General features: G+C 55.7%; 1 protein-coding gene across 28 annotated transcripts in view; it reads left to right on the forward strand.

Annotated features, from left to right (window-relative positions):
* The first annotated feature begins 808 nt into the window (after nt 1-808).
* The window catches only part of SLC6A9 (solute carrier family 6 member 9), a 35076-nt gene continuing 20281 nt past the window's right edge, over nt 809-15603 (forward strand). For 11 of the 28 annotated variants that reach the window (XM_045372424.3, XM_065523593.2, XM_065523607.2 and 8 more), the window contains exons 1-2: nt 809-956; nt 7981-8095. In XM_045372424.3, the coding sequence (XP_045228359.1) occupies nt 8066-8095 (30 nt within the window). In that variant the 5' untranslated portion in view covers nt 809-956; nt 7981-8065. Of the gene's footprint in view, nt 957-2037; nt 2287-7980; nt 8096-14901; nt 15180-15603 lie in introns of those variants that run through there. The other 17 variants (XM_045372432.3, XM_015437004.4, XM_074009082.1 and 14 more) reach the window with 3 other exon arrangements.

Below are 15603 nucleotides of genomic sequence, written 5' to 3' on the forward strand. Positions count from 1 at the left end.
AGCCTCATTCCACATGCCAGGCACCCCTCCCCAGAGGCAGCCTGGAGCAACGGGCTTTACATACACACACATGCATTTCCTTAGCCCCTTCTCTCCATTTCACAGTGGAGGAAACCGAGGCTCACAATGCTCCTTTTGGCAAAGACTTTTTTTTTAGCTGAGATTGTAACCCAGGTCTGTCTCACCATGGAAGGAGGAGGGATCCCAGGTTGGTGTCTGCAGCCCCTGTAACACCACCTCAAAAGTAGAGCTGACCAAGCCGGTGGTCCAGGAGGGAAATTTGAGAAAGGGCTCCTCTAGTTCCAAGGAGTAGGACCTAGGCCTTACCCAGCAGTGCCCACAGTCTCTAGCGGCTCTGCTCCAAAGGGAATGGAATTTGCTCTGACTTCTCTCTAGGGGAAACGCAGGCGCAGAAGGCCAGGGGCCTGGAGGGCTAACTCCAGCCTCAGCCCCCCAAAGTGCCCCAGGCCTTCTGGCTTTATTCCACCCTAGCCCGAAGGGGACCACATCTGCTTGCTCAAGGGCCCCAGCTGGAGGGCAGCGAGGCAGGGGCGGAGAAGGGGGCTCCTTTGTGGAGCCACCGGGGGTTCGTGGGGATCAATCATCTGAAAGCTGGAGAGACTTGTAATTTTATTCCCTGGGAGGAGGAGCCTGAGAAGTCTGCACGGGGGGAGGGGATGGGATGGAGAGGGGAGGACGGCCAGGGGAGCTCTTCGGGTAGGGGAGGGACTTGGCTAGATCTCCCAAGCCTTCTCCACTCTTCAAACTTTCACCAAACTCTTAGCCCCCGCCTCCCCGAAACCAAAACACAACAGGCTGTGGAAGAGCTGCGAGCGGCGCGGCGGGGCGGGCGCGGCACAGAGCCTCGGGAAGCTGATGCAACTTTCACTTTAAGAAAGCCACCTGGGCGCACCGCGGTGCGGACCCAGCACGCCTGGGCAGGGGGCTGCAGCATGGTAAGGGGGCTGGGGGAAGGGAACGCTGGGGCCCGCGCCTCCGTCGGTCCTGCCGTCGGTCTGAGCCGACGCGGGGCTGAGCCCCAGGACCAGCGTGTGCATATATGTGTGTGTGTGTGTGTGTGTGTGTGTGATCGCGCATGTATGCGGGCATCTGTGGGTAAGAGTGTGGGTGCACGCACCGGGATGTCTGTCTCGCCGCAAAGGTCGGGGTAGGTGCGCGCGGCTGGGTGTCACCGCTGTCACCAAGGAGCTGAAGCGGGAGGGAGAGGGAAGCGGGGGGAGCTCCTGCGTGGGGTGGGGGGGGCGCCAGACGCCGGTTAGATCGGGGGCGGCGGGCGCAGGCTGTGCGGGTAGCGCCGGAGCCAGAGCGTGGCACGGTCCGTCCGGGGAGCCAGTGGTTCTGCGCTCTGGGGGCCTGAGGGGGTCGATAATCGGCCGTGCCTGCGCCTAGCGTGCGGGCTCCCGCGCGCTCCAACGCCTCTCAGCTCCCGCCAGCCTGGCCGCCTGTCTGGTCCCTCCAGCCGGCCTGCCTCCCTATCTGCCCTCCCGGTGCCGGTGCCGGTGCCTGTGCCCGTGCGCTCGCGGGACCCGGGAAGCCGCGCGGGAGAGTCCTGGCGCACTCAGCCTCTCTTTGTCCGCGCTCTGGCCGCGGCTTTGGGAAGGGACTGCGAGCGAGCGAGGAGTTCTTTGGGGGATGCTACCCTGGAAAGAATCCGTGCCCTCCCCACCCCAACCCTCATTACCGGCACGCCTAGGGCGGGGCCGGGCGGCCGCAGGTGAGGGCAGGGGCCTAGCAGCCCTGGGCGCCCACCCCCGGCCGGCGCTCCGCACCCGGCAGCCACTGCAGATCGCGAGCCGGCGGCGGGGCCGGGCGGGAGAGTGGGGCTTGCCCCGAGGGCCGGGAGGGGCCGGAGCCGGCCCGGGGGCGGGGCCGTGGGGCGGGGACCTCGGCGCCCCGGTACTTTTCCACCGCAGGGGCCGGGGGCGGGGCCGCCGCCTCCACGCCAGCTGAGGCCCACACGTGGCGGCTGATGTAACGCCCGTGCCCCTACATCTCTCTCCCGATTAAAGCGGACGCGCCCCGCTTCGAGGAACCGGGACGCTGCGGGCGGTGCCGCTGCTCTGAGACCGACCGCGCCCCTGCCTGCTGGCCCGGGGCCTCCGCGCCTCGGGCCCGCAGATACCTAAAGGAGCCGCACCCCCTTTCGGGCCTGCTCTCGGCAAGCCACACCCCCTCGCGGATCACTCTTAAAGGAGACTGGACCCCAGCTCGCTGACAGCTTCCGCACAAAGCGCGGTCTATTTCTCCGCTGAAAGGAGCGTGAGGGTACGGCCGTTGGGAAATGAAGGCTGCGGGGCGAGGAATGGGGAAGGAGAGAATAACCTGAAAGGTTAAAGACTCCCAAAGTGAGGGAGCATCAGAAGGTTGGAGAGTAGTGGGTGAGGGGACTGGTTCTAGCGACTAATGGGCGACACTGAGCATGCTCAAGTGTTTCCAACGACCGCAGAGAAAACGCCCCCTTTACTTGGCCTATGCGGCGACTGCGCCGTACCCGCTCAGTTCCCGGCTCTGGAAACACAGAAGCAGCACACCTCTGCCCTGAAGAACTCTCCATCTAGTGGGGAGCCAGACTTGGGCACGAGGAAGCATGCCGCAGTTGCTACGTGTGGCAAGCGTGCTGAGACGTACACAGTGTGGGGGTACAGTAGGAAGGCTGACAGCAACGGGGAGAACCTAGGAAGGCTTCATGAAGATAATAGCATTGGGATAGGTTTTGAGGATGCGTAGGATATATACAGGTGGATATCAGGACAAGGGTGCTCAAAAAAGAGGGAACGGGTGCTGGGGCAAAGGCATGAAGCAGGAGCCTTCTGCAAATGCTGGGTAGTCTCACGTGGCGGCAGATGGCCACAGGTTGCTGACCTGGGCTCCCAGGTAGAACTAAGGGCTGTTTCCTGCTCCCGAAACTCCTCCACTTCCTCCATCACAGTGAATGGAAATTATGCTTCTTCCTCTACCTACCTACTAAACTGTGAGGTCCTTGAAGCCAGGGAAAGAGCCTGTCACCTTTCCATCCCCAGTGAGGACTCCAGGGCTTTTCCAAGATGGACCGTTAAAACTGATTGACCTGACAGCCCTGATACTCAGCGGTGAGACTGTCAAGATGGGCCAGGGTTCTGTGACTGATGTCTCAACATCTGCCTTTGGGTGACTCACACGCAGCTCAGACCAGCTTGTCCAACCCAGCCCTCCTGTCCCCACACCGAACCTGCAGCCTCACCATCGTTTGTCCTCTGGGATGGGCTTCCTCCCACTGCACCAACAGAAACCAGAGACTCCTTCTTATCCCTCCCCCTACCCAGTCCGATTCATCACCAAGTCTTCCTATGTTGCCTTTTATATTTATCTGAAATCTGTGCACTTCTCCTCACCCTGTTGTCACCTTCCTAACCTGTTGTCACCTTCCTAACCTGTGAGCCCCCTCATTTTTGACCTGGCCCCTTTCTTCCTTTCCTTTCCTTTCCTTTCCTTTCCTTTCCTTTCCTTTCCTTTCCTTTCCTTTCCTTTCCTTTCTTCCTTGTTTCCTTCCTTCCTTCCTCTCTTTCTTTCTTTTTTTTTTTTTTTAGATGGAGTTTCACTCTTGTTGCCCAGGCTAGAGTGCAATGGTGCCATCTCGACTCATTGCAACCTCCACCTCCAGAGTTCAAGCGATTCTCCTGACTCAGCCTCCTGAGTAGCTGGGATTACAGGCATGTGCCACCACGTCTGGCTAATTTTGTATTTTTATAGAGACGGGGTTTCTCCATGTTGGTCAGGCTGGTCTCCAACTCCTGACCTCAGGTGATCCGCCTGCCTCGGCCTCCCAAAGTGGTGGGATTACAGGTGTGAGCCACCGCACCCGGCCTGGCCTGGCCCATTTCTAATTGATTTCCTCTCTTCTACTTCAGCCTCCCTCCAGTCCTTTCTCCACACTGTATCTAGGGGGATGGTTTCAAGATGCATATTCCACCAATTGCTTCTCCTTGAAGTTGATCTTTTGCTTAAAAGCTTTCAATAGCCACCCTTGCCCTCAAGATGAAGACCAAAATCCAGACCCCAAAGGCCCTGGCCAGGCCTCTCTGTCCACTTTAATCTTTGACCATTTCCCCCTGACTATCTGAGCTCCAGCCTCAGAGCCTTTCCACATATTGTTTCATTTGCTTGACTCTCTCTTCCTCTTCTCTTCCTCATTATTGCCACTTTGCCTAATTTACTTCTTTAGACCCCTAAACATCACTTCCTCAGGGAAGCCCTCCCCTAGTCTTACACAAGGCCAGGCTCCCCTACTGTAGAGTCTCATAACACAATCTTTCTCTTTACATCCTTTATCTCAGTATGCAATTCTTTATTTTTTTATTTTTTGAGACAGAGGTTCCCTCTTTTTGCCCAGGCTGGAGTGCAATGGCACAACTTCGGCTCACTGCAACCTCTGCCTCCTGGGTTCAAGTGATTCTCTTGCCTCAGCCTCCCAAGTAGCTGGGATTACAGGTGCCCACCACATCGCCCAGCTGATTTTGTATTTTTGATAGAGATGGGCCTTCACCATGTTAGCCAGGCTGGTCTCAAACTCCTGACCTCAGGTGATCCACCTGCCTTGACCTCCCAAAGTGCTGGGATTACAGGCATGGGCCACCGCTCCTGGTCTCAGTTTGTAATTCTTTAAATTTTAGTCATCAGTTTAACTCTTTCCCCTTAGTCTGTAAGCTGCAGGAGTACAGATACCTTTGAGTTCTTGGTGCCTAGCACAGTTCTGGCCCAGAGCAGACCTGCAATCAATATTGCGGAATAAATGAGTCTAGCTGTGGTCAGCCATAAATGCCTGCTAAGCAGTTTAGGCCATATCCTGTTGGCTGTGGAAAACTATTGGAGAGAATCAGGGATTTAGGGCTTCGGGAGGATTAACAGATTGGAGGGGAGGAACATGTGGAGGGCTTGTGGTAAGGACAAAAATTAGGCAGAAACTTCAGAACTTATGAGGAAATTACTATTGGCCCCATCTTCCAGACTGAGAAAACTAAGGCTCAAAGAGGTTGAGTAACTTACTTGAAATCATATACCTAGTGAGTAGCTGAGCCAGAAATCCAGCCCAGGCCTACCAGATCCCAGAGCCCGAGCTCTTTATCTTGTGCTAAACTGCCTCTGTGACCCGCTACTGCCTGTCAGCGGTGGCCCACAAATGCTTCAGGGGCATGTGTGGGGCCTGGTGTTGTGGATCTTCCACACGTAGAAGGGGCTGGACGCCATGGGCAATCATTTGGTGTTTTCTGAATGGACAGATGGGGCCACATAACAGGAATGTCAAAGGCAGGAGAAGGAGCAAAGCTTTACACCCAGCTCATTCTCCTGGAAGCCGCCATGAAGCAGTCTTTTCCCTCCAGTCCACGAACTACCTGAGGGCAGGGATTGCATTTGCAGTCAGAGATGTCAGAGTCAGAGATGTCAGGTCTGAAAACCTAGTTCAAGTCCTCACTCGAGCACTTACAAGGAAGGCATTTGACCTCTCCGAGTCCGTCTCTCTGATGGTAAACTGGGAGGAATTCCAGAATAACCTGGGTGAGGGCCCTCTGCAGCCTAAGTTTGGAGACACAATGTCCTCAGTTCACTTACCTGACCAGTGGGCTTAATAATTTCCAACCCATGACGTGGCTTTTTTGTTTTTTTTTTTTTTTAAGACAAAGTCTCACTCTGTCACCTAGGCTGGAGAGCAATGGTGTGATCTCGGCTCACTGCAATCTCTGACTCCCGGATTCAAGCGATTCTCCTATCTCAGACTCCCGAGTAGCTGGGACTACAGGCGCATACCACCACACCTGGTTAATTTTTGTACTTTTAGTAGAGATGAGATTTCACCATATTGGTCAGGCTGGTCTTGAACTCCTGACCTCAGGTGATCCGCCCATCTTGGCCTCCCAAAGTGCTGGGATTACAGGCATAAGCCACTGCACCCAGCTGACATGGCTCTTTCTAATGCCATCTGCTGTTATTACTATCATCATTGTCATTATTAGTCCTTGAATGAGGAGAGGTGGCTTTAAGGGAGTCAAATCTAGAGTTTACAGCTTGAGAGGGAGGCACAGGGGTGAGAGAGGACAAGGTATAATCTCATTTTGAGGGAGCACACCCCCGTCTTTCTTTACTTGCCCCCAGAAGACCAAAGCCATGAGCTGGAACCTCTTTAGGAGAAGAAGTTGAGCCACAGGCCAGCCTGGGTCACATCTTGTCCCCACCCTGCCCTAAGAGAAGCTCTGCAGGAGACCAGGCAGCCAGGGCAAAGGGCCTAACAAAGCCAAGGGCTGATTTGCATAGGCAAAGAGCAGCCTCCTCATCTCTCCTCCAGCCTTCCAGAGACTTCCTGGGCTTGTAGGTGAGAGGTGGCCCTTGACAGGTGGCTGTGGGTAGGGCAGAGTTGCCCAGAATAGCCTTGGGAACAGACTCCCTGGGAAGGCAGGAAAGGCTCCAGAGAGAGGCAGAGCCGAATCCTTCCTGGGTCTAGGCCCTGAGGAGGGGTTTCCTCCCATGAGATAATTCTTTTTTTTTTTTTTTTCCTGAGACCGAGTCCCGCTGTCGCCCAGGCTGGAGTACAGTGGTGGTGGGATCTCGGCTCACTGCAACCTCCGCCTCCCAGGTTCCAGCGATTCTCCTGCCTCAGCCTCCCGAGTAGCTGGGATTACAGGCATCCGCCACCACGCCCAGCTAATTTTTGTAATTTTAGTAGAGACCAGGTTTCGCCATGTTGGCCAGGATGGTCTCGAACTCCTGAGCTCAGGTAATCCACCTGCCTTGGCCTCCTAAAGTACTGGGATTACAGGTGTGAGCCACCACGTCCGGCCAAGATAACTCTTTTTTTTTTTTTGAGACCGAACCTCACTCTGTCACCCAGGCTGGAATGCAATGAGACAACTCTTTAAGGCTCTCTGAAGATGGATTTCTCCTGAGGCCGGTCAAAAACTAACCTTTCTTCCATCCCATCTGACATTAAGCCCGTGTGCACCAGCATTGCCATGGGGCTGCTCCTTCCACGTGGCTGCTGCCCCACAGCTCGCCAGCCCCACCTTGCCCCTCAGATGCTTCCCACAAGATCCTGGGCTGGCCTGGATCCCTCATTCCAGAGGTCCCGCCTTCGCTATTTCCCTCCATTTTAATTCAACTAACACTTCTTGTAAGCCCAGTGCCGTGCAACGTGCTGGGCACAGAGGGCAAAAGAAACAGTCCCAAGCCCTCGGGGAACTCACTGACTCATGGTCGATGAACTTAAAAGCAAATAAGTGTCATACGAAATAAGAATACTAGTAGAGATTTGCACAAAACAGAAAAGAGGAAGCAACTTTTTTATTCTTTTGAGAGAGTGGGTCAGAAAAGGCTGCAGAGAAGAGGTGACATTTAGCCCGGTGCAGTGCTGAGGATTTGTAGAATTTCACCTGGTGAACTGCTGTGGAGGGGACAGCTGGGAGTGGAAGGAGGCGTGGCTGCACAGGGGTGTGTGGCTGGCCCAGAGCTTGGTCCAAGTGAATGACATGACAACAAGCCCAGCTGCCCTGGAGCCCACACTGGGTGCCACCCAGATGGGGAAGGGCCATCCTGGCTGCCTGGCTGGGGTGAGGATGGGGAGAGTGTGCTGACCGGAGCTGATTCCCCTCCGGGAAAGGCTGAAGCCATTCACATAGACCATGAAGGAGTTGGACTCCATCCCAGTTCGGTATTCATTTTTTATCTTTTACAGGATTGGGCATCTGGAGAGTCAAAAATAGACCTTTGCCCATTGGGACACGAAGCCTGGAGATCAAGAGATCCAGGGGAAAGGTTGGGGGCACTGGGAAGGAGCTGGATCGGAGGGTCTTCCAGAAAGAAAGGAGCAGCATGCGGACATGGCTTGGCAGAGGGCCTGGGCCGGCTGGTGGTGGGTGGCTCTGCACTACCTGTGTGGAGAGCCCTGTGGGCCACATGGCCAAGTCTTCACCTCACCCTCTGCTCTCTCCACAGCTCTTGAGGTCTGTGGCCTGAAAGGCGCTGGAAGCAGAGCCTGTGAGTGTGGTCCCCATCACCAGAGCCCCAGCCCACCGCCGCCATGGTAGGAAAAGGTGCCAAAGGGATGCTGGTGAGTACAGAGGCCAGACTGTGGGGAGGAAGGGGAGTCCCAAGCTCTGCCCCCAGGACCTCCTGCCAGCTGCTTGCCATGACAGGAAGGCTTAGGAAGGCCAGCACTGCCAGGGCTCCTGAGTTCCCAGCTGACCCCAGCATGAGCAGGTAGCCCCTCATCTACCAGGTCAGAGAGTGTCAGGCTCCAAGCCCACAGAGCCCACGAAGATCTGCCAGAAGGCAGGAGGTGTGCGCCCCATCCTTGTCACAGAGGTGCTGCGGACAGAAGGAGGTCACTCATGTGCTGAGAGGACAGTGCAGTGTGGGGCTGTGCGGGCGGCTTCCGTCTGTGCTGATCAAGGGCTCCTCCCTCAGACCCTGCCTGGTTTTTTCTCCACTTCTCTGGGTCCTTCTCAGTCTGAAAAGTAACAACATTTTGTTTTGAGTGCTCTCCTGAGGACTCTCAGAAAATCTCTCTCCACCCTTCCCCCATGTCCTGGCTTTTCTTTGCCCTCAACCTTAGAGCACAGGGGAGGTAGTGGTGAGGCCAGGAGACACAGCGGGGTGGGTGAGATCCTTTTTATTTTTTTAATTTTTTTGAGACCAAGTCTCACTCTGTGCCTGGGCTAGAGTACAGTGGTGTGATCTCGGCTCACTGCAACCTCTGCCCCCTCCCGGGTTCAAGCGATTCTCATGCCTCAGCCTCCCGAGTAGCTGGGATTACAGGCATGTGCCACCAAGCCTGGCTCATTTTGTATTTTTGGTAGAGACGGTGTTTCACCATGTTGGCCAGGCTGGTCTCAAACTTCTGACCTCAGGTGATCCACACGCCTCGGCCTCCCAAAGTGCTGGGATTACAGGCGTGAGCCACCGCGCCCAGCCTGGGTGAGGTTCTTAAAGGAGCAAGACTAGCTGATGGAGGGACCAGGTCAGCACCAGAAGCAGGAACCAGGAAAGTGATGCCAAATCCTGTCCCAGAGGCAATGGTTGTCTTCCTTCTCTTGAGATCTTCCCTGGGGACAGGCTAGACTGGATGGCTGCCGGGGGTGGGGACCAGGGACTGACCATGGACAGTCCCTCCCTCAGCAGCTCCCATCCTGTCAATCTCCTGTGTTGCTTTTCTCATTTAATGAAAGATTCACTGGCCTGGGGTCTTTACTGAGCCCTCCCCAAACAAGCCCTGCCTCTCACCAAAGATTTCTGGGACTCAAAGTACCTGGTTTAAAAGAACAACTTGGGCTGGGCGTGGTGGCTCACACCTGTAATCCCAGCACTTTGGGAGGCTGAGGCAGGCGGATCATCTGAGGTCAGGAGTTTCAGACCAACCTGCCCAACATGGTGAAACCTTGTCTCTACTACAAAAATTAGCCAGATGTGGTGGTACGCACCTGTAATCCCAGCTACAGTGAGCCGAGATTGTGCCACTGCACTCCAGCCTGGGCAATAGAGCAGGGCTCTGTCTCAAAAAAAAAAAAGAAAGAAAAGAAATTTTTAAAAATTTAAAAAGAACAGTTTGTGGGAGAGAACCGGGTGGTTCTGTTCCAAGCTCAGGATCTTCTATCTGGCCCTGTTCTGAACCTCCTGCATCCAACCCCTGGCCCCATCCCTCTGGTCTAGCCCCCTGCTTATTGACTGATTGGAGTAAGTCTGAATGAACCAAGCTCCTGAAAGTATTCCTAAGATTCCTGAAATCTGGGTGCTCAGAAATGGGCCCAGATGGAGGTCTTATGACCTGAACACTTGCTAGGGGTGAATCCCATCTGAGAACCCAAACATGGCCCCGCCTTTCCTGGAGAGGTCTTGGAATTGCCATGGGCTTGTGACAGGAAGTGGGGTGTGGCCCTGTCCCTTTCTACCATGGAGATTCTGAGCCCCATGAAACCTCTGAGTCCTCCCTGGTGGCTCTTCTTTCTCTGGAGTGACTTGGAAGGACTGGGAGGAGGACAGGCGGAGAGATGTGAGCAGCACAGAGGGCATGGGTCCCAGTGTCCCAGAGTCCCTGCCTGAACTGAGCTTCCCGGACTGTGCTCTGCCGGTCGGCCTGGCCAGCCTGTCTGTGGATGGGAATGCTGCCTTGGGACTCCTGTTCCCAGCACTAGGATGTGCCTAAAGATAGCTGAGGCTCGCTCTCCTCCCCGCTCTCTGCCCTTTGGCTTTTGCCCACTGTTGCTGCGTTTGAGGCTCATAGCATCCGTCCCATGGGCACCCCCAGTGGTTGCTTGGAGATTCTATTCCTGCTTCCTTTTCAGCTCTGCTGATGACCTTGGACTATTCCACTCTATTCTTGGGTTCCAGTTTGGGACTGAAGCCACCTCCGTTCAGTGCTTGCCTCTAGACACAGCCTCTGAGGTGCACAGGGCAGCTGGTCCCAGCCGAACCCCATCTCTGCTAACACAGGCAGCCCAGTCAGCACGTTTGTGTCTTCCGTGTCTTCCTATGGCCAGTAACTAAGGAAGCATCATTCTGACAGGCTTCTTCTTTGGATACCCTGGTAGATCAAAAGAGGATGTTAAGGGGTGTGTGTGTAACCATGCACTTGGACCATCACAATTCTCTGTGGCTTCTGCTGCTCTGTTTGTACCCTGGCATGCATGGAGCAGGCACTGGCCCCTACCACGGGATCCTCACTTCTATCCCCCTTTACCCAGGTTTGGGTGTGAGGACACTGGCCCTCTAAGTCTCTTCAGTGTCGGCAGACACCCTGTGTTATCCTTGGAGCTTCTGCTGGATGCTACAGCCAGTGCCCCATGGGTAACAAGCAGCTTACCAGCACGTGCCCAGGCCCACATGCCCGCTGCACGTGTCCCTCCCTCACTCCCAGCCCAGATGGTCTCTGCCAGGCCAGCTCAGCTGCCTCCCTCACGCCTCAGCAGCTCCTAGGACAGGGCTGTGTGAGAACCCAGCTGGCCAGGGTGCCTCCAAGCCTGGGAGCAGCTGGGATGCTTGGGGGCACTAGGGGGTGGGTGGGGTGGTCCTTCCATGGAGACCTAGGCCCTCGTACACGTGTGGAGCAGGGCCACCTAGGTCTCAAAGGGCAAGGGGCTGGAGGAGAGGGACCCAGGACAGGAGGCAAGAGAGCCCCCACTAGCTCAGTTTTAATCCTTCACCCACCAATGTCACACCATTTCCCAGGCTGGCCACCTCAGTCCCCTCCCTAGTGCCACTACCCACTCATGCAGAGTCTTGGGCAGTCCGGGCCTTGGCGGGCTTCCTTGACCTCTTCTCATGTCTGAGCACGCTGATTGTTTCTGCCACTGGGAAGCCTCAATGAACAGGAACAGACTCATTTGGATTAGGGCTCTGGGTGCCAGAGCATCCAAATCCCAGGAGGACTTGCAAGCACCACAGGCTGCCAGGGGCTGCCCCACCCTGACCTGTTCTCATATGTTTTGCCCTGAGGGTTTGGGCACCTCCTGTCTATAGCATCCGTCATAGGACCTGGCACATAGTGGGGACTCACCCAGCCCAAGTGTTGGCATGTAGCAAGTGCTCAACTAGTGCAGGCTTGGTGCCTTACTGGGAGGTCACCAAGCACAAGGTTTGGCACACCTTGGACACTCCCTTGGTAGAGGGCCTGTCGCTGCCTGGGCACTCACCTAACCCAAGTCTTAGCATGTGGCAAATGCTCAGCTAGTGCAGACTTGGCACATATTAGACACTCCCTTAGAAGACAGCCTGTCACCCTGTAGGCATTCGTCTAGCACACTGCCAGGCACGCAGTGGGTGCTCACCCAGCTCAGAGCTGGGCACACACTGGGTCTTTACCTGGCACAGAATTCGGCATACCTGGGGTACTCCCCTAGTGCAGGACCTAGCACACCATAGGGGCTCCTCACCTGGGGCTGACACACAATGAGTGCTGTCTCAGCTTCGGACATGGCACATGGTGGGCATTCTGCTGATGCAGGTTCTCGCACACAGCAGGTGCTTCCAGCACAAGATTTGACACCCAGTAAATGCTATCCCGGCTCAGGGATTGGCACACAGTGGCCATTCTCCTTAGATAAGGCCTAGCACAGTGGAGGTGCTCTTCTAGCCAGGACAGCCTAAGCAATGACCTTCCACTGATCCTAGATTAGCAGCTACTGGCTCCTCAGTGAAATGGACAATATCTAGATCCAGAGGAAAAGGCCCAGCCTTCTTCAGCTTCCTCTCAGGTCAGGGGGCCTGCCCTCCCTCTTCCTCCCCACTTCCTCTGTAGCCCACCTACTCAGGGAGGCCTGTAGCCCGGCCTCCCACACAGCCGCCCTGCGGCCCTCCCCCATCCCTGGCACTTCTCAGTCCCAGCTCAGCGGGACCTTCCCTCCAGAGTCACAGGGGACAACAAAGACCCTAGCCTCCTTGCCCCTCTGGAAGCAGGCCCACTCTTATTAGGAAAAGTCAGAGGCGGGAGCTGGGGGAGTCAGCCTTCCTAAGTGGGGCTGGAGCAGCTGGATCTCGCTAATGAGGTCTCATTACGGCCAGGGCCCAGCTGGGCTGCTGCCGCCTCCTGTCCCCATGGCCAGAGCCAGGGAAAGCCATCCAGCCAGGGCTGCCTGTTCTGGGCACCCGGCCCAGGCCAGGGCAGCCAGAGCCCAGAGCCCACCCTGGGTGGAAGTGAGCATTTGGGCATCATGGGTGACTGGACCTTCCTGGAGCCAGTGGCCCAGCCAGCGCCTTGGCCCTCAGTCTGCGCCTGCAGGAAGTCAGGGGAGTGTGTCTGGGGACCAGGCGCATGAGGCTGGCTGAGTGAGCAGCTGAGTCAGTAGGATCTGAGGCCATCCTTAGGACACTTGCTTGAGCCAAGGCCTGTCCCCATCTTCCCCAAACCAACATGGAGATAATAATGGACCTACCTCATGGGACAGCTGGGAGGACCCAGTGAGTTAACATATGGGAAGTTAACTTGTACCATACTAGGTGAGTGCCCACAGGGTGACGGGCTGTCTCTGAAGCAAGTGTCCCACATATGCTGAGCCAGGACAGTGCCTGGCCCACAGCAAGCACTTACTATGTGTTTTCTGTTACCATTATTACTACTGCTCACTAGGTTCAGTGATTGGCGAGTGGTATCCCTGTTTTAGAGATGCAGGAACTGAGATCCAACATGTTAAGGGACTTGCCTAGGGTTATATATGGTGAGAAACTAACAGAGCTAGGGTTTGAACCCAGGACTGTCAAACTCTAAAGCCTGTGACTTTTTATCTTATTTTAAAATTTATTTTTTATTAATTTTTTGAAACAAGGTCTCACTTTGTCACCCAGTTTGGAGTGCAGTGGTGTGATCATAGCTCACTACAGCTTCCAACGTGTGGGCTCAAGCAATCCTCCCTTCTCAGTCTCCTGAGTCGCTGGGACTATAGGTACACACCACCACACCTGGCCAGTTTTTTGTAGAGACAGGATCTCACTATGTTGTCCAGGCTGGTCATGAACTCCTGACCTCAAGTGACCCTCCTGCCTTGGCTTCCCAAAGCAATGAGATTACAGGCCTAAGCCACTGTGCCCCGCCTATCTTTTTATTTTTATTTATTTATTTATTATTATTATTATTATTATTGAGAGGGAGTTTTGCTCTTGTTGCCCAGGCTGGAGTGCAATGGCGCGATCTTGGCTCACTGGAACCTCCGCCTCCTGGGTTCAAGTGATTCTCCCACCTCAGCCTCCCGAGTAGCTGGCATTACAGGCATGTGCCATCACACCCAGCTAATTTTGTATTTTTAGTAGAGATGGGGTTGGTCTCACCATGTTGGTCAGGTTGGTCTCGAACTCCTGACCTTGTGATCTGCCCTCTTCTGCCTTCCAAAGTGCTGGGATTACAGGCGTGAGCCACTGAATCCGGCCCTGTTTTTTCATTTTTAATGTCATCCTGTGCTTGACAAAACTCCTTATATTCCCTGTGGGGTTGCCACACTCACCAAACTCACAGGAAAGCTGTTCTTACACCAGAATTCATGCACGTGTCCATCTGACTGATATTTCCTGAGGTCCTACGATAAGCCAAGCCTTCTGCTGACTGACCAGTTTCCAGAGGGCCTGACACCTTCCCAGCACTGGAACACATATGCCCACCTTCTGAGCCACTGGTCTGCGGTATCTTGGGGTCAGCAGGAGACTGGCCAGTGTGTGTGGCCTCAGAGAAAGGGACTGGATGGGTCTGAGTGGCATCCCACCACAGTCATGGTGACTGCAGTCATGGTGACGACACCACTGGACCTACCAGCCCACGCTGCACACACTCCCAGACTAGCACCTCAGCTTCTGGGCATCACGGTGCAAATCCTCACGGGTTCTTATTCCACAGCCCCCCTTTGTCTGGACTCTGGGATGACTGCCCCCTTGGCTAACACCATCTTTGTTCAGACAGGTGACAGCGTGGTTCACTAGGCCAGGGCTTTCTTGCATGGTCAGTCACATTCTCCTAGGAAGACGCCCCATCATCCTGGCATGTTGGGAGTCCCCATCTCTGGTGGGGCGGGGGGGTCAGATACAGCCTTAGCAGCCCTAGGCCTTGGTTTCTCCCAGCCTGCACCCCTCCGAGGAGCCTGAGCTGCTCTGGTGGTGCCCTGTGAACTGTGCCTTCCATCCTGCTGCCAGTCATCATCCAGGGCCCAACAGGGCAGACCCCATCATTCATCAGACACCCAACTACCCTACCAGGAGCCCAGCCCGTGGGCTCAGACAGTGTCTGGTCAGCTCTGTGGGGGGAGTGAGCCACCCTCTCGCCCGCTCTGCCCGACTCTGTGGTGTGTGTGTGTGTGTGTGTGTGTGTGTGTGTGTGCGTGCGTGTGTGTGTGTTTTGTTCCAGTTACTTGCTGGGAACAAGGGAAAAACAGAACAAACCCCACACACCCCACTCTCCAGCTCCAGAGCACCCGTGCTGGGCTGCATGGGGACTGGCCAGAGGGGCAGGGCCAGGGGAGGGGGTAGGCAGAGCTTAGGGAGGAGATGAGGTGAAAGTAATTGACGCTGCCCAGCCCAACAGTGGGAGAGGCAGGGGATGCGTCAGTGTCGCCCTGGAGCTGGCAGAGGTGTGAATGAGCGGCGGAGACACGCGGGCTGCGATCGCTCGCCCTGGGATGGCCGTGGCTCATGGACCTGTGGCCCCCTCTTCCCCAGAACAGGTCAGTCACCTTCCAGGAGGTTGAGCCCCCTCTTTGGTGCCAGGCAGGCTGAGAGGCTGGGCTGCGGGTGGGGAGAGGGGCTGAGTGGTCCGTGCCAGGGAGGGGCAGGCACAGCCAGCAAGCGAGACAGACACCAGCCAAAGTGACCCAGAAAGTTGCAACTGTGCAAAGGAGTGCAGGAAGAGTTAGCTGTGTGGCGGGGGCGAGGGGGAGGAGAGTGGGGGTGTGAGGGCTCCCCCAGCCCAAGGACCTGCTGAGAATCTGCTCTGTGTATCAAAGCTGCATTGTCCTAGCTCCCGGGGAGACGGGCCGGAGGTGCCCAGGAATTGTACTAATCAATACAGCCTCATTGTCTGTGCCACGGCAGTTACTCCTATGGGGAGAGTGGGTGAGGGGGCAGGGAAACGTGGTACATGGTTTCAGT

This window comes from Macaca fascicularis, chromosome 1 (genome assembly GCF_037993035.2).
Source record: "Macaca fascicularis isolate 582-1 chromosome 1, T2T-MFA8v1.1".
In the NCBI taxonomy this organism is placed as follows: Eukaryota; Metazoa; Chordata; class Mammalia; order Primates; family Cercopithecidae; genus Macaca; species Macaca fascicularis.